This window comes from Agelaius phoeniceus, chromosome W (assembly GCF_051311805.1).
Source record: "Agelaius phoeniceus isolate bAgePho1 chromosome W, bAgePho1.hap1, whole genome shotgun sequence".
NCBI lineage: Eukaryota > Metazoa > Chordata > Aves > Passeriformes > Icteridae > Agelaius > Agelaius phoeniceus.
The window spans coordinates 20,746,445-20,765,137 of NC_135301.1; the positions used below are offsets into that span (position 1 = coordinate 20,746,445).

The 18,693-nt window shown below is 43.0% G+C and overlaps 1 protein-coding gene across 2 annotated transcripts in view; it reads left to right on the plus strand.

The window, feature by feature from the left end:
- The first annotated feature begins 924 nt into the window (after positions 1-924).
- The window catches only part of LOC129132412 (E3 ubiquitin-protein ligase KCMF1-like), a 127,739-nt gene continuing 109,970 nt past the window's right edge, over positions 925-18,693 (plus strand). Inside the window, exon 1 of one of the 2 annotated variants that reach the window (XM_077193172.1) lies at positions 925-978. Coding sequence is in view for 1 of the 2 variants with exons in the window: in XM_054651476.1 (XP_054507451.1) it covers positions 1,462-1,477 (16 nt within the window). In the remaining variant the exon portion in view is untranslated. Of the gene's footprint in view, positions 979-1,376; positions 1,478-18,693 lie in introns of those variants that run through there. The other variant, XM_054651476.1, reaches the window with a different exon arrangement.

The window sequence follows — 18,693 nt, forward strand, 5'->3', positions numbered from 1 at the left end:
GTCAAAGTAATCAGGCATGCTGCTGTTACCTTAAACCTCTCATGGGAAAGCTCCTGCAGCAGTCAGGAGCTGTGCAAGGTTTGGAGCTCCCCCTCCCCATTCTGAAACACATATCCCTCTCCTTTGTAGCCTAACACTACTAAGAGGCAGAATGGGGGAAAATGCACAGAGAAGTATGGGAATATCCCACTAAAATGGCTTAGTTTGCCTATGACAAATCAGTATGTTACTGTGGCCACAAGGTCTCCCACTCTTCACCTCTCAGCACTTTGCACACTAAGCAGAAACACTGAAAATTTTCAAGACTAGGTAAAACCCACACATGTGCAATACGGTAGCTGTTGCAGGCAGGCCGGCATTTACCTTTCTCAGCTGATTAAGATGTTACCCAAGCACTCTCAGTGTTTCAGGAGTCAGGCAGTCAGGACGGGGCAGGAAGCATCAGAACATGTGTCACTGCTCGCTACACCTCCCTAAATGACAGAGAGGGCTTTGCAAGCCACACTGGAAAGGAGAGGGAATGGGAAGTACCATGAATCACTTAGCTGAGCTTATCCCCTTCCTCAAGGCTGCTGTTGGGTTGCTGTCATTCCTTGCTCTCTGACGTCTTTATTAGGGGACGAGGGAGACGCGTGCACCCGCAGAGGCGCAGCCCCACCACTACAGCGGTGTGTTCGACAACAGGGACAAGCAGGGGGGCTCTTCTCTCTGCCTCCCGCGGCACATGGGCAATTGTCAGAGTCCAAAATGGTGAAGGAGGCCGTGTCTCTGGTGAATGCCAGGAGAAAGCACTCTCTCCTAATTTAGAAGAAGAAGGGGAGAAACCCATCCAGTTACACGTAACTTTGCGCGGGGTGGTGCCAATCCTCCTTTCTATTGGCTGCGTACTTTTCCTTCCCGTTTGCAGTAGCAGTGGCTATCGGACAGAGAAGGAATGAAGAAAAAGAAGAGAAAGAACTAAAAAACCCAAACAAAAAGGTAGAGAAGGAAAGAAACTGAGAGACCTTGATCTTAGGGCAGGAAAGAGCCGAGGTGTGCGAGTAGTCAGTGTTTTTACAGTAACAACAGAAGAGGGAATAGAGGTGGGAACTCAGGAAGCGGGGTGTGCATTAAAGCGGCGGAAGAGGAAGAGGGGCCTACGATTCACTGTATCGTGGCGCCTGGGAAGTCACTGCTGGTGGATCCGCCCCCCCCCGGAAGGAGGGAGGAAGAGAGAGGGGGAGGTGGAGAGACACAGGCCGGCCGGCCGGCTGGCTGGCTGGCTGAGGCCGTTGAAACAAATATCTCTTTGCTTCACCCCCCCCCCCCCCCCCCCCCCCCCATTTCTTTCCCTTTTTTGTTGCTTGTTCGCTTCGCGTTTGGGGGTCAGTGCGTAAGGCGGGAGGGACCTGGCCTAAAGCGACGCCTGAGCAGCCCAGCGGGAGCCTAGGGACAGGCCTGGGCAGCAGCCTCCACATTAGGATGTCCCGACATGAAGGTGAGAGACCTACGACTGCGGTGGGGGGTGGGGGGGGGGATGTCCTTGAGCTCTGTACGGCCTCGCTTGCCGCTGTGTGAGGCGAGTCAACATGGCGGCACCGTCGCTGAAAGCGGGGCCTGTGGAGTTGGTCGCGAAAACTGGCCATGGTGGGAGGAGGAAGGCGGCGTCCAAGCCTTGCTTTGTAGTGTTGCGGGAGGGGAGGCCGTGGTTGTGTAGTTTATGTGTAGCCTCTGAGTCCTTTTTCTGTCGCCACTAAGCACGCACGCCAGGCCTGTGCTTGCTGAGGTTGAAGGGCCTACTGCAACTTGAAGTGAGCCTGGTCTCTGCCACTCCTCACTAGCCGTCGACTTGGGCCTTGCCTGGCCCCGGACAAGGAGTGTGTCCGAGGCAGATAATAGAGGGTTGGAGACAGAAGAGCTGTTTATTTTCACTTCTCTTACTTTTACTTCAGTGTTTGAAAGATGAGCCTGAGAGGTGGGCCTGAAGGAATCTGTTTTGGGGGAAAGGAGGAAGGTGTGTGTGGGGGTGGGTATCAGAGTGGCTTGCTGATGTGCCTTGGGAGTTCTGAATAGCATGATGTGAAGGGAGGAGTGCAGAAGAAGAGGAGGTGGGCTTGGCATGATATGCTCCCTATGAGGGGAAGTACCCCCAGGTTTCTTAGGGTATGGAGGAGGAGAAAAAGGGATTGTGGGGCTTAAGGCTCGGGAGAGCAGTGCTTGGAGGGAGGTGATGCAAGAAGGGTGGCCTGGCATCCAGAAGTGGATTGGGGTGTGGTCTACTTGAGTATAATGAAGATGGGGGAGGGGATTACACGGTAGGTGTAGAAGGAATTTATGCAGGTAATTGGCTGTTGTGTTGGGAGAAAGGGTTTGCCTTGTTTAAGTGTAGTTTGTATTTTGGTAGCTTTGTCAGGTTGAGAAGTAATATATTCTTTTCAAGTTTTTTATTTAAAAAGAGGAAGCATGCCAATCTAGTAGCAGCTTTTGTAGAGGTCATCATCTAAGTGTTTTGTGTGTTTGTTCTTGTTTTGGTGGATTTTTCATTGTTTTGTTTTGGTATTTTTGTTTGGATTATTTTGGGGTTTTTTTTTGCTATGGGTATATAAAAGGGGATATTTAAGGATTGATAAAAAAGTGAGGTGAATGGAGAGAAAAATGAAAGAAGGGAATTTATGTAGAGAGGAGTTACGTGTAAATAAATTTGCTTGGTTTTCTACCCCTTTTTACTGGTAATTGCACTAATAAAAATATTATGTGGAAGTTCTGCCTTATATTTTGAAAGGATAATTTTTCCCTCTGTTAGGAACTAAATTTAGCACTTGTCTCCATACATAATTTTGATTCTCCTAGAGCTGTAAGAATATTTTTTTAAAAGGAATTGAGCTATCTTTATTTGATCTTGATGTTTTAAAACCAATGTGCTGGAAGACTTCAATTTTTGGGAGTAATACTGACTTCTAGATGGAGGATTGATGGCTATTTGGTGTATAGCTAGAGCATTTTGTTAGTGTGCATGCTTGCCTAAAACCAGACTTGCCTAAATCTACTAACCCTTTTTTCTAGTAAAGGTACTAAATCCTCTTGTTTCTTTTCTGATGAAGATGTGGTGTATTGTGTGTGTTGTTTGTTTTTGGTGGTGTGAGTGTGGTGTTGGTGGTTTTGTTTGGGGTTTTTTTTTTTTCCTGCTGTTGGTTTTTTTTGGTTTTTTTTTCCAAAGAGTGTGTAATAATGCAGATAATGAAGCAAATGTGAACAACAAGAAGCAAAATAAGGTTTAATAAAAAGGTTTTGTGGCTTTGTTGGAACAAGTACTCTGTAAACTGCTGCTGTGATAGATATCCATGGTATGCGATTTAAAGCAGGGTAGTAGGATGCGGGCTTGTTAGATTACACTGGTTAAAGCCACAAAGACAGTATGATGTGTTGCGATGTTTTATTAAAAGACAATTTTTAAAAATGTGTTCATGATTGATAGAGGCTATGTTTTGATTCTGTTTTTTCTGGTGTATGTTTTGTTTGCAGGTCAGGGAATAATGTTTTTCTTAGTCTTATGAGCAGAAATTTAAATATGGAAATAATGTTAAGCATGGTTTTGTAAAAAATTGAAAATGGATAAATTGGTGTCCTTTGAAGTTGCAGATTTTTAAAAATGAAAATAGTTATCTTCTAATAAACTGTTGATGGCAATGTTATATTGTTGACATAAATATCCTATATTAGGAAGGCAAAACCTCATCAAAGCTGAAAAGATAAAGCTGCAGCAACAGTTGTACTTTTGTGATAGATTTTATAGGAACCTGGTTTGTCCTGAGTTTTCTTAATGTTTTTCTTTTATTTCTCATTTAACACATTGTTAATTTTATATTAGTTTTAAGGTTAGGATAAGTTGCCTTGATATAGGGTCTGTGGTTGGCTCAGAGTTCTCAATCTGCAAGGATAAGGTATAAGAGAAAAGTGAGCTTCAGACGTGTTAATAAATTGTATCACCGCTCTGTGTTTTTTTGTCAAAATGGCTTGGTTTTGCCAGAATCAATTTTGTGATGGGGAAGGGTGTGTTTGAGAAGATAAATGCTGGAGAACTTGGAATTCCAATGTCTCAGGCCTCTTAAATAAGTATCTGATGGAGGTATAAGCTTTTAATCAGGGTCTCTTGGTGCTTTCTTTACTTTGTGGAGAGAAATTAAGTCCTGTTGTGATAAGAAGTTGGTTGGGAGACAGGAAAAGAGAGAATAAATTTAACTGGTGACCTTTTGCCATTGACTGCTGCATACCTTCAAAAGTGGAATGGGTATAGAACTGGAGAAATTATCCAGAGATTGGAGGATGTGAGGAAGTGAGATAGAAATGTTTGCAAATAGGACAGTTATTTGAGCTGTAGTGATTAGAAGGTCTTCCAAGAAACCTTAGAAAGAGCTAATTCTCAATGATAAGTGACACAAGGTGAGCGAAATTAACTTGTGTTGAGAGGAAAAGCAATATGGAAAAACTAAGTTTTTGTGTACTTTAGTGTTTACTTCACTGGTATCAACTTGGGAAAGGTTGTGGGGTATCAGTCTAGAGAATCATGCTTGTTTTTACTGCTACCGTGTTTATTGGTGAGATAAGAAAAATGTTACTGCATTCAAGAAGCTGTTCAGAACAGCATGGCTGTCAAGTTGAGTACTTAGGATTTGGGATGTGCCAGAACTAGATTGTGCAGAGAAACCTAATTCAGCCCTTTTTGAGCACATGCACTGTGAAATTAAATAGCCACATATTATCTTTGTTGTGCTCTGCCTTGTCAAGGGTGTAAAGGGAAGGAGACTCTTGTATCTAGGGGAGGACCAGATGAGACATTACAGAAAAAAAGTATTTCTGAGAGTTCAGAAGTGAGTACAAGCACTTGCTTGACTCATACCTTTTACAGTCTTTGGCTCAAGGTTGGAGCCCTTTTTGAAGATGTCAAAGTACCTTGAGGGTTTTATTCAAGTGATTAGGTTTGTTCTTTCTTTGTGGCTTGCTTGATTGCAGCACATTTCATATTCATGAATAATCTGTGTGATGGCCTCCATGGTCAGGTCCACCCCTTGATCACAAGCCCATCTGTATGTTGCATCCCTTCCTAGATGCCCTGATCTTTCATGGGTCCATTGGGCTATAAATAGCTCATACTTCCATTCCCAGTCCAAGTCTACCTGAGCTATTTCAATCTTGGCAGCCTAATCTACCTGTTCATTGTTTTGATGTTCTTCAGTGGCATGACTTTTGAGCATGTGAGCATCTACATGACATACCTTCAGAGTCATATTTTCTACCTGTGCAGTGATGTCCTGCCACAATGCAGCAGCCCAGATGGGTTTGCCTCTGTCTTGCTAATTGCTGTTCTTCCATTTCTGTAGCCACTCCCATAGGGCATTAGCCACCATCCAGGAGTCAGTATAGAGTGCAGGCCACTTTTCTCTCTCAGCAATCTCTAGGGCTAGTTGGATAGCTTTCACTTCTGCAAACTGACTTGACTTTATCATAGGTGCCTTATAAGTAAAGGTTATTCTTAAAGTAGTTCTGTGACCCTCATGGGTCAAACTAGTATTGGTAGGTGTTGCTATAGACATTTCAGATAGCTGCCTGAAGGAATGGGATCTGCAGAGCACGAATTATTAGACTTAGTGCATGGCATCATATTGAAGAAATTGTATTTAAATGGTGTTTTCACATATATGGGTGGGTTTTTTACTATGTAATGGTGTGAGAGTTACTCTTTTTGTTTCTTGTATTCTGGAAGCAGGAATGATTTAAGCAGTGTGACAAGAAAGCTGAATAAGGAGCTCATCTCTGAGAAGATTATTGAGAATCATATGTAAAAATATGACAGTCTATTCAGGAATTACAAATCCCCAACACAGCAGTTTGAAATAATAATTGGTTGGGGATACAGAACCCAATACTTCATTGGGGGGTGCTATGACTGATGTTTTCTGAATAACTGTATCAGATCAGCAGCTAATGGCTTCTGCTTGTGATGCTTGTATTGAATTTCATGTTAACCTTGCTCCCAACACATTGTTCCCTTTCCTCAAATGCTCTTTGTTAATTAATGCTTTTGAAAAAAATGGATTTTTTTAACTGTGTAAAATAATGTGTTAAACCTCTATAAACTGCAAGAAGCTGCCTGCATTCTTTTTTTTGTGACAGTAAGGACCTGAGTCTTAGCTGTATCATGCAGTTATAGCAGTCTATGCTGCTTTAGTTTCTTTTGGCTCAAATGAGGGTCAATACCTTTGAATCATTAGATTTATATAGTTAAAAAAAAAGTTCAGGAGGTTAGAGAAGTTGTATATAAGCAGTAGGGTTGGGAATCCTTTTGTTTTCTACCTGTGGTTGTTCTAAGGCCTCTGCAAATGGTGCAGAAGAAAAGCAGACCTGTTTGTTAGCTCTAACTTGAAAAGGTTTGAGCTATTTTTGTAAAATACCTTATGTGGTCAATATTACAACTGCTACAGTAGGACCTTTGCTATACCATACTTTGCATCACTTCCGTGAATGCCTCCCATGCAAAACCAGGACATCATACCCCTCTTTAATAGGCTAATGCAGGATTTAAAAAGTTTTGAACATCTGTTGGTATTGTCAGGAGGCTGGTATGAGGTGCTGAGCTATTTCTGAATGAGTGTTCTGCAAAGAAACATTACTGATGCTGTAAGGTGGTTACTGCTATGGTGTGTGTGGCAGTACATAGGAGGAAAACAATTAATGCTTAGGATCTCCTGTAGGAGCCAGCATGGGCTAAGATGCTGAAAAGTTTCTTTAAAGTAGTACTAGGTATATGCAAGTTCTGTGTTACAGGTAGACTTACTCTATAGGCTAGAGTGCCTCCCCAAATGCTACCTTCTTAAAAATTGCTCTGAAATTAATTGATGGAATATCAAGCTTGTGTCTGTGTATGCATAATTTCTTAGGCTAGAGAACTGTGCTGTCTTGATGTGGTAAAACAGTAGGGTAATAGAGTTGTATGTTTCTGTTACGTATTCTTGAAACGTGAGAATACAGCACATGGGTGAGACCATCTTATGTGCAGCATCAAATCACAGAATACTTTGGGTTGGAAAGGGTCTTTAAACTTAAAGATCACATAGTCCAACCCCCCTGCCATAGGCAGGAACATCTTTCACTAGATCAGGCTGCTCGAAGCTTCATCCAGTCTGACCCTGAACACTTCCAAGGATGGAGCAACCTTCCAACTTCACTGGGCAACCTGTTCCAGTGTCTCACCACCTGATTTCAGTTCAAAACTGATGTTCCTTTTTCTGTCACTACAGGCCTTGGTGAAAGTGTCTCTTTCTTACAAGTCCCCTTTAACTATTGAAAGACCATGGTAAAGTCTATCCCAACTCTCAACCTTTCTTCATAGGAGAGGTGTTTCAGCCCTCTGAACACTTTTGTGGCCCTCTTGGACCTCATCTAATAGGTGCATGTCTGTCTTTTACTGGGAACCCCAGAGCTGGACAAAGTACTCCAGGTGGGGTCTCACAGGAGAAGAGGGGGAGAATCGTTTCCTTTAACCCACTGGCCAGGCTTCTTTTGATGCAGCCCAGGATACAGTTGGCTTTTTGAGCTGCAAGCACATGCTACTAGCTCATGTCCAATTTTTTATCCACTAGTACCCTCAACTCCTCTGCAGTACTGCTCTTGATCCATTTATTTCCCAGCCTGTATTGATCCTGGGAGTTGCCCTGACCCAGGTGCAGGACCTTGCATTTGGCCTTGTTGGACTTCATGAGGAATCCATAGGCTAACTCATCAACCCTCTCAAGGTCCCTCTGGATGGCATCCCTTCCTGCTAGGGAATCAACTGCACCACAGCTTAGTGTCATCTGTAAATTTACTGAGGGTGCACTCAGTCCCAGTGTCAATGTTATCAATGAAGATATTAAACAATATTGGTCCCAATAAAGATCTAAAGATCCCCAAGGGACACCACTTGTTACTGGTTTCCATTTGGACTGTGAGTCACATTTTATGTGCATCTCATGTTTTTAAAGAAGGTGCTAACTACTGGAGGTCCATTTCTTGTGAGGGTGAGCATTTCCTCACAGGCATTTGACGATTTCAGATTGCTCATAAATCTACTGAGCAAAAACGAGTCTTTTGAATGGCTGTCATGGTTTAGGAATGGTACTCCCACTAAAACCACTGCTTGATACCTCCTCCATTTTCCCCCTACCCCCTGTAGGTGGCTGGAGGGGAGAATTGGAAGTACAAAAGGTGAAGATCATGGGTTGAGATAAGAACAATTTACTGGAAACAGCAGAGATAAGAAAAGAACAGTAACAATCCTAATAACAAAAGTATACAAAAGAGAGAGTGATTCACATTAAAAAAAAAAAAAAAAAAAAAAAGAGAGAGCTTACCAGGAGCTCAAAACACAAAACAATGCCTGACAGCTTTCCACCCCACCACAGTTTTTTTGACTGGAAGGAAGGAACCCTTTCTCCTTGGAAGCCTTAGAGTCCTGGCCACAAATCCCCCCCCCCCCCCCCCCCGCTAATGCAAAAAGAAATTAACCCTGTCTTGGCCAAAACCAGGAAACCAGGACAATGGCATTTGAATTAAGCTCAACAGAAAACAATATAAGAGCTTATAGACTAACTTTTCTAAATTTAAAGTTGGAACTGTTTGCTCTTCAGTGTTTCAGCTGTCATATCTCTTTTCCTGAAATACTTCTATACTGTTACCTCGTGGGTTTTTTCTATATTTTTAGCGTGTTACCCTCCTTTTATTATCTAGGTTTTCTTCCCAAGCCTCTGATTTCCTTACTACTTCCTTGTGGTCAATACATGTACAAACATACTGTGCGTGCAGCAAGAGAACACTGGACCTTTCTTTTGAACTAACTTAGAGCATTGTTTTTCATCTTAGCTTTTATATGCAGATCAGAGACACATGCTTTTCCTGTTTTGTGACATTATTGTGATCTCTGGAATGTTGTTTTCATATCCTAGCTTCTATAGGCAGTTTTTACCATATTGCTCAGTTGCAAACCTCAATCATATCTATGTTCTCTCTTGTTATTTATCAGAACTACTTGGTCTTATTTTGCTACCTAGCAGATTTTTAAGTCCAAACTGCTAACTTGTATCTCAGTTGTTATCCAATTTCTTTAGCTAAATATTGGATTTTAAAAATCTTGCTTCTATGATAAGTGAATGAGACTAAAATATAGTGACTTAAAGATCAAGGGGAATCTTAGATAATTGTGATTTTTAAAAATGTGACTGCATTATATAAAAGGCATAATTGACAGAGTAGCTGTTTCTTGATTTCTAGCTATATTTTAAATTTCCTAATTATCAATAATTTTATAAGCTTTTCTAATAGACAGGTCACTGAAATCATGATTGTCTTGGTCTAGATTTGTCAAACTTCTGTTACTATTGTTGACCCCTCAATCTGTTAAAATAATAATAAATAATATTATACTGTTTTGTGCCTTTTCTTTTTGTAGTTGTACCTTGGAGTCTGAGTATACAATTAGGAATAATGAGACCTGGATTTTGATGTCCTCTTTGCTTGTGTCTCAATTTATGGAGTGGGATACACGTGTTTTGATGCAATTATTTATTAACTAAAATGTTCCATTGTATATTTCAATATAATGGTATAATAAAGTTTGTATTTTCAGAAAACTAGTTCAGCAAATAAAGGAATATCTCTGTAGCATAGAATCACTTAAATTTAAGAAAAACGCCATTTTTATTTCAAGTTTAATGTTTTAATTTTTAAAACTTGGTGTATATGTTTTGTTCAGTTAGTCAGTTACTAAATTTGGGATCCCATACTAAGCCTTTTGAAAGGGATTTATGTTGAGAATAAAACCACAGCGACCATTTTAAGGAAACTACTTTGGAGTCATTATCCCCCAAATAAAAATGCTCTAAGTAGTGGTCTTAATGTGTTTTCAGTTTCTAGACATGCAGAAATAGATGTTTTTTGGTTTTTTTATGTGATTCCTCTGTGTTTTAGAAATGAAAGTGAATCCTCTCTTCTTGTAATGAAACTTCCTGATATGATTTGGAGGTTAATGAAATTGTATTTCTATTTGTTCTTTACAGTATGTTGATCTGCTGCTGTCTGGTGTTGACAGGATTAGGAATTTGCTTTTTCCCAGCTGTAGGCAGTGATGTATCTTCTAGCTGCATTAGACTAAAAATGAAGCTGCATAATGTTTTTGTTGTGGATCAGATTTTTATTTTCAGAGGATGAGTTTTCACACATACTCTAATTTTAAAAAGCATAATAGTTTCACTTAAGTGTTAATTTTTAGTGAAAAAAATGAATTATGAAAGATTCCTCATCAGAGTAAGTGGAGGATGATGGTAGTTGGAAACCTCTTGTGGGGGAGCGACGCACTTATCTGCTAGCCTGACTTGCAGTCTTGGGAGGCTTGTTGCCTATCAGGGACCTGGATTTGGACAGTGGCAGAAAGAGCAAAGAGTCATCTATCCCTTTTTGCTCATACATGTGGATGCCAATGGTAATGCTAGGGTGATCTTGAGTATATCAAAAGTCTTTATAGAGATGTGGGGAGCCCAGAACACTCACTCAGCATGCAGGGATGGAGTTAGGAAAGCCTGAGATCAGCTGGAGTTGCAACTAGAGAGGGATGTGGAGGACAGCAGGAAGGGTTACATGGGCAGCAAAAGGCCTGGTTTTCTTCTCAATGAACATGTAAAAGGCTGAGGTAATTGGATACTAGATGCCACTTTGTTTTAGTGTCATGGTTTAATTATGGGCCATTCACTTGAGAGTTGGACTTGATAATCCTTGTGGGTTCCTTCCAACTTAGAATATTGTGTGATTCTGTGAAGAATCATCAGTGTTCTATAAGATTAGCCTTAAATTAAGAGAAAGGGGAAACTCCAGCTGGCAACTAAGTACCACACAGCAGCTTGCTCACTCCCCCTGCAGTAGGATGGGGAGGAGAACTGGGGGTAAAAAAAGGTAAAACTTGTGGGTTGAGATTAGAACAGGTTAATAATTGAAATAAAATTTAATAATTAACTGTAATGAAAAGGAGAGGGGGGAATAAAACCCAAGAAACACAAGTGATGCACAATACCTTTGCTCACCCACCTGCTGACCGATGCCCAGCCAGTCCTCGAGCAGTGATTAGCCACTCCCAGCTCTATGTTATGGAATATCCCTTTGGCCAGTTCAGGTCATCTCTCTTGGCTGTGCTCCCTCCCAGCTTTTTGTGCACCTGCTCACTGGCAGAGCATGAGACACTGCAAAGTCCTTGACTCAGGGTGAGCACTGCTGGGCAACAGCCAAAATATCTGTGTGTTATCAACATTATTCTCATACTGAATCCAAAACCCAACACTGTACTAGCTACTATGAAGAAAATGGACTCTTTTCCAGCTGAAACCAGGACTCTTAGTTTTCACTGGTAAGATCTGCCTTCTGGCCTCTCAGTTACCAGAGCCTAGTGACAGTCTGCAGGAGTGAAATATTGCCCACAGTAGACAAGGATTAAGTTAGGGACCACTTAAGCCAATTGCAGAGTTACAAGTCTGTGGGACCAGATGAGATGCCCCTCAGGATGCTGAGGAAATTGGTTCATGTTATTGTGAGCCCACTCAGTCTTCTCTGAAAGGCCATGGTGATTGGTGGATGACTTGGGGAGGAAAAAACCAAACATTATTTCAATTTTCAAGAAGTAGGATCTGGGAAACTACAGGCTGGTTAGCCTTGCTTCAGTCCTTGGAAAAGTTAAGGAACAAATCCTCCTGGAAGTCATGTCTAAGAATATAAAGTGCACGAAGGTGATTGTGAGCAGCCAGCACAGGTTTATCAAGGATAAGTTGTGCCTGATCACCCTCCCTGCATGACTGGCTGTGTGGACAAGGGGAAAAATGGTATATGTTGACTTTAGAAACACTTGACATGGTCTGCATACCTCACAAATTTGGTGAGGTGGATAAGGTGGGTGGAAAACTAGCTGGACTGTGTAATGGTATAAGCAAAACACCCAAAACCCAACAAACTGCTTGACAGCCTCCTTCCCTCCCCCATGACAGTGGAGGGAAAACAAAAGAAAACAAGACTGTGAGAAGTTTAAAACAGAAGTCACAATTTTACTCAGGTGAAACTTGCAAACAACACATCAATACAGAAGAAAATGGTTTACCTACAGAACCAGCAAAGGCAAAATGACACCTGCCACCAACCCCCCCCCCCCCCCCCCCCCCGGGCAAAATGTGCAAAAGAGTGCCATGTGGCTCTCTGGAGAACAAATTACTGTGCCAAACAAATTTCCACAGTTAAACACCCTCTGCAGACAGACAAAACATTGGGGAATGGGGCAAAAAACCCCATGGAAGGTATCAAAGGATTTATTCTGCAAAGGTGCTGATGTGGGTTCCTGTTGTATTGCACTAGTTATTTAGTTGTTTTGCACTGGGTTCTGTATTATTGCACAGAATAGTATGTTTGTATCCTCATGGGATTCCCCTCTTATATCACGTGGTCTTTCCCTCCCCCAAAACCCCCGGTGGTGATGGTTTGTCCCAGGTTTACTCCTCCCCTTGCCCCCTCCTCACTTGTATCCCATTGGCTGTGGTCCTCTTCCTCTGCCCCCTATTCCCCTGGGTTTTAAAGTCTCAGCCATGAGGCATATCTCTCTTTTTCCAACTGGGGGGTCCCCTGGATGATCTGGTGTCTCTTCTCAAGGAAATAAAATAGGTTCCCACATGGCAGGGACTGGCAAAAGCTGCAAGCAGCCTCAAATGGCAGCTGTGGCGGCCCTGGCAGTGGTGGTGTACAACAGGCTATTCCTCTCCTGGTGCCTATCAGCCATGTGGTCCTAACCCCCGGTCCCACATGCCCTCTCCTGCCTGTGCAGCAGCAAAAATGGCCAACCTTCTGTTTCTGTCTGTGGGTCTTAGAGATAGTCAATTAAGATGATGTAAAGGGGTATAGAGTACACAATTTGGATTCTGCCTCCTATCCCTGTAAGTAGAACATATTCCACCCCTTAGTCTATACCATTTTTGTCATGCTCAAATTAATACCTTTTAAACTATATGCATATATGTATATATATATAAAATATACACAAGAACGGGTATTATTTCAGTAGTCACTGACCATCCCTCAAGATTTGGGTAGAATTCATTTTGTCCTTGACTGGTGTTAATGGTATTAGGAGGAATTGTCCTGAAATGAACGTCTCCTCTAAAGAAGGCAGGTTTCAGCACTCTCTCCCCCACTACTGATACAAAAGGAATTTCTTGGAGGAAAGTGAAAAATACTGTTTATTTAACACACACACACACAGAGTGCATGCAGGCATGGGAAAAAAAAATAATGTTAAATATTAAAACCTTCTTGCTGCAGAGAAAACTGGTGGATTCAGAGGTCTTTCTGTAGGTGTGTCTCAGCTCCTCCTGAGGTCCAGTCAGAATGCAGCGTCCCTGGGCCTCCCCGTTGGCTCCCGGCGATGGTCTGTTCTCAGATCAGAGCAAAGCTGAACAGTTCTAGAAGAAGCCACAGAAGTCAATAGAGAAGCTGTATGCAGTCCTGGGAAAACTTCTTGCTTTAGCTAACAAAAAAGAAGCTAGCTAAAAGCAAAACAATTAACTCTCCCTCTCTCTGCTGAGAAAGAATGGGGGAGGATGTGTGTTTGAACACAAACCACAGAAAGAATTCCCCCAGCTTCTCCTCCTCTCCCAAACCTAGCTTAAAGTTACAGGACCCATGTCTGGGCATAAAGCAGATGATAGAGGATACAGTATTATAAAGTCACTCCAAGACACAGTATTGTTCAACAACCAGTATTATATTGGCAATTCAATATTACAGAGGGTTCTCACACAAAATCAAATCCCTTTGAGGCACACATTGTGTTTTCCCCTCCTTCTTCATTACCCACCAAGTGCAGCCTGGTCCTTTAAGCAAAAAGAATCCCACAGATGGGTTTGCCTTTGCTTGAGGCAGGACTAATACAAACTCTTTCCTAACATATTTCTTATACCACGGGGACTTTATCTGCATCTGCTGTATGCAGGGGTTCTGATTGGGCAGAACCAGCTCAACTGGTAGAGCCTCTAGTGTTAATTAAACTGGTGGCATTCACTAAATGCAGTTGGGGTGTAACAGGCCTTGGATCCTTTGTATCCCTGGCTCCAGAACCCCAGGGGTTGTCCTTGATTCTCCTCTGATACTTTGTGCTAGAGGCTCCAGGAAGGACCATTCTCCCCAGCTGCAGTGTAGATCATGTTCTTCGCGTCCTGTCCTGACTGGTCCAAGGGCTATTGCATGAGCAATCTCCTGTTTAATTTGTTCAAAAGGCTATTGTTGTTCAGGGCCCCATTTGAAATAATTTTTCTTCAGTGTCACAAGATAGAGAGGGCTTACAGTCATACTTTTCTCCAAAACTTCCTCTACTGTGTTCCCCCATATGATGTCATCATCAATGTACTGGAAGTGTTTTGGAGCCTCACCCTTTTCCAGTGCAGCCTGGATTAGTCCATGGCAAATAGTGGGACTGTATTTCTATACCTGGGTCAGTCGATTCCAGGTGTACTGCATGCCCCTCCAGATGAAAGCAAACTGTGGCCTGTACTCTGCTGCTAAAGGAATGGAGAAAACTGCATTAGCAATATCAATGGTTGTGGGAGAATGGATTGTAAAAGAATAGAGATAGTGCTGAAGGCAATCTTGCCCCTGATGACTTGCAGCTGTACTAATTACCAAAGAGTGGGAGCAGCCTTGCCCTTAATAGGTCACAGCTATGTCCAATAAGGATGGGTGTTGTGAAAGAGTGGGTTAGCTAGTTGAGAGTGGAGTTGGAGTTTGCTGGTTGTGCTGTGAGGAGGAAGGGTTACCCAGTTGTGTGAGGGACAGAAGGGGTTAGGTGAGTTGTACAGAAGGAAGAGAGAAGGAGTCAGTGTTGTGAGGCGCTGCCTGTGGGAACTCACAGAGAGAAGGTATGGAAGTTTTACAGTAGGATAATAAACTGGCTGTGACAGTTTCCATCCACTGTTGATTGGTGCCAAGCACTGATGCCAACAATTGGTGTCCCATTTGAGGATGAGCGCTGATAGATGGTGGCACCGCTTTGCTGCCTTGGACTCGAGCTCATACTGAAGTTTGAGCATGTCCAGCACAGCAGCACTTAGTGGTGGTGTGACTTTGTTCAGGCCACAGTAGTCTACTGTCAGTCTCCATTGGACTTAGGCACTGGACATATAGGACTATTAAAGGTCAAGTGAGTCTTGCTGACCACTTCCTGGCTCTCCAGTTCACAAATCATCTTATGGATAGGAATCACAGAATTTCAGTTGGTGCAGTATTGCTGATGATGCACTGTTGCAGTAGCAATTGGAACCTGTCGTTCTTCAATCCTCAGCAGTCCCACAGCAGAAAGGTCTTCTTAGAGACCAGGCAAGATCTAATTTCTTCTGTCTGCACAGCAGTTGTCCCAAAAGCATCTTTTTGGGTCTTTGAAATACCTGATTGTGAAGTAATTTATGCCAAGGATGAATGGGGTCTCTGGACCAGTCACAATGGGGTGGTTTTGCCACTCCTTCCCAGTCAAGCTCACTTCAGCTTCCAGTACAGTCAGCTGTTGGAATCCCCTGTCACCCCAGAGATAGAGATAAATTCTGTCCCTACATATCTTGATGGCATCAGGGTACATTGTGTCCTGGCGTTAACTAGAGCCTTATACACTTGTGGGTCTGATGTGCCAGGCCATTGGATCCACACAGTCCAATATATCCAATTGTCACTTTCCTCTACCTGGTGAGAGGCAAGGCCCCTCTAGTTCTAGTTATGGTACTCATTGCTCCTTTCCTGTAAATATGACCTGGAGGTCCTTTCCAGAGGATCAGACATGACATCATCCCTTCTCTTCTGCCTAGGAGCATGTTCATGGGAGACTGGAGCAGCATTTATCCTTGATGAGTTTCCTGTGGTAGTTGTTCCTCCTTTCAACTCATGTACCCTTGCTGCTAGGGCAGAGGTGGGTTTTCCATCCCATCTCCTTGTGTCTTCTCCATGTTTATGCAGATAAAACCACAGATTACCTCTCTCCCTGGCCTGAGGGTGCCTGCTCCTAATAGCAGAGACTCTGGTCTGTATTGGTGAGACATGGAAAGTTTATTCCTTAAACTCCTCTCTGAGTTTCTGGTAGCCCTCTTAAATTTTCTATTCCCTGTTCTGGACATGCTTGGCCAGTTCTGTTTCCATGGCTGAGACATGGGCCTGTGATGGGGTGGCAATAGTGTCTTCATATGTCCAGAGTTTGATAGCCAAAGCACTTAGTCTGTCTTCTCCCTCCTTCCATTGCAGCGATGCTAAGTAGTGGGATTATATCTTTGGCCTGAGCCGTACAAATTTCCGCCACATTTGTGATGTACACTGGATGCAGTCCAGACTTTAGGGAATTGTGCATCATCTGAAAAAACTATCTCCATCACAGCTATTTCTCTTGGGCACCAGATACCTTGCCCCATAGTGCTTCACTGGCCTTGCTGCACATAGAGGTCTTCTCTGCAAAGGTATATTTCCCTCATTTGACAGGAGTTGCCTCCAGAGGCTGAGATTTTCTTGCTTTTTTCCAATCCTCTGGTCAATAACCACATCCCAGGACAGGAATCCCAGTTGCCTGGCTTCACCACCATCTAAGTTTGTATCGTTGGCTGTGGAATCCCAGATTCGGAGCAGCCAGGTCAATATGGATTCATCTGTCTGACAGGTGAACTCTTTATACAGCTCACGTAGGGACATGGATTGAATGATTGTATCTTCCACTGGTTGTGAAGGTTCTTCCTCCCCTTTGTCACTCACTATGTGAACTGATTTGGTCTTGGATTTCCTCTTTGAATGGGGGCAACTGCTAGTGGCTTGGGCTGTCCTTCTGGTTCAGCTGCAGGTCTTAAAGAGACAGTCTACTAAAGATGATGTAGAGGCATAGAATACACAATTTGGACTCTGCCTCCTAGCCCTGTAACTAGGACAGACTGCTAGACTTGGAGGGTTGTGATCAGCAACGCAAAGCCCAACTGGTGGCCAATTACTAGTGGTATTTGTTAGAGATGGATACTGGGGCCAATTCTGTTTAATGTGTATGAACAACTGGATAACTCAACTTTGTCCCCTCTCTACAAGTTTGCCGATAAGACCAAATAGTGGGAAGTAGTCAATATGTTGTAAGGCTGGGCTGGTTTTCAGAAGGACTTCAGTAGGGTGGAGAAATGGTCTGGTAGGCACCTCATGCAGTTCAACAAGGACAAATGCCAAATCCTGCACTGTCACTCGTGCGCCGAGGTCAGGGCAGGAACAGGTGAGAGGCAGGATCATAGAAAAGGCAAAGAAGGCTTTATTCAAAAGAACCGTGCGGTTTTTATAGAGTGGTACGATAGATTCTATTCTATTGGCTAACTAACAGAAACATCTTTCTCATGCGCTGTCCTTGAGAGGAACAGAAAAATAAAGTAGAAAAACACCACCTGCAAATTGTTTATAGTCAACAAGTTATCACAACTTTCCAGCTCCCTAAAATTTCTCACAAGCCACTGTGAGAAATGCTTGCTGTTTCTCTCTCTCTGTCCCTTGGCATCCACACTGCACCTGGGGAGGTGTCCTGGTTTAGGGCAAATTTGGAAGGAAGCCTCCAAATGGGGCCCCTCTAGAAAGCAAATTCAAGTGGCCTCTCCCTCAACTGGTTCGGGAAAATATTTCCTTGGTTCCAAGTCTGGATTCCTAGTTGTTAGGTCATCTAAGAAGACAATCTCTGCCACTGCCATTTCCTTCAAGCGTTGAATTCCTTGTTCTATGGTCTTCCACTGGGTTTGCTGCATATAGAGATCGTCTGCACACAAATATCTTTGTGCTACACTTCCCAGTATCCGTGCCCAGAAGCTGTGAGGGTTAGCCCCCCATATCATTCCTTGGTGGATAATCGGATCATGTGACAGGGATCCCAAATGCCTCACTTCAGTGCCATCCAGAATTGTAGCCTCACTTGCAGCATCCCAAAGATGGACTAACCAACTAGTTATAGATTCATCAGGTCATCGAGTGTAATCTCTTGTAGTGTGTTTTTATACTTTGTAATACTTTGTAATAGTTTTGGTTTTGTATCCCAGTATTTTTCCCAAATGGTTTACCCCAGATTGTACCCCCTCCCTTTACCTGTGTAATCCCTTTGCTGAGATCGTCCCCAAATCCCCTCCCTGTCTCTCTGTCAATCACTCAGCATCCCATCCCCTCCATCTAGAAGTTTCGGTCTCTCATCCTGGTCAGCAGGGGCGATGGTAACTTTCTTCGCACACACTTCTAGCATTGCTTGTAGTGTTGGTGTTGGATCGAGGGGCAGTCTCAGGATGGCAGCTTTACACTTTTCATTGGCATTTTGTTTAGCAGTCTCGGTGAGGACTTCAATCCTGGCTCCTTCATTCTGAATTTGCAAGTCCACAGCTTTTCTCAACCTTTCCACAGAACTCAAAAAGGACTCAGATGAAGATTGTGTTATTTTCAAATAGTTCTCAAATGGAACATAAGGACGCAACCTGAAGAAAGCTTTCTCAGCTGCTTTAACACTTTCTTTGAGAGCCTTTCTAGGAATGCCCTCTGCCTGACTTGCTCCGTCCCCCCACTCCCCTTGTCCACAGAGATGGTCTAGTGATATCATGTTACCACAAACATCAGTGGTGGTGACCTCATCAGCCC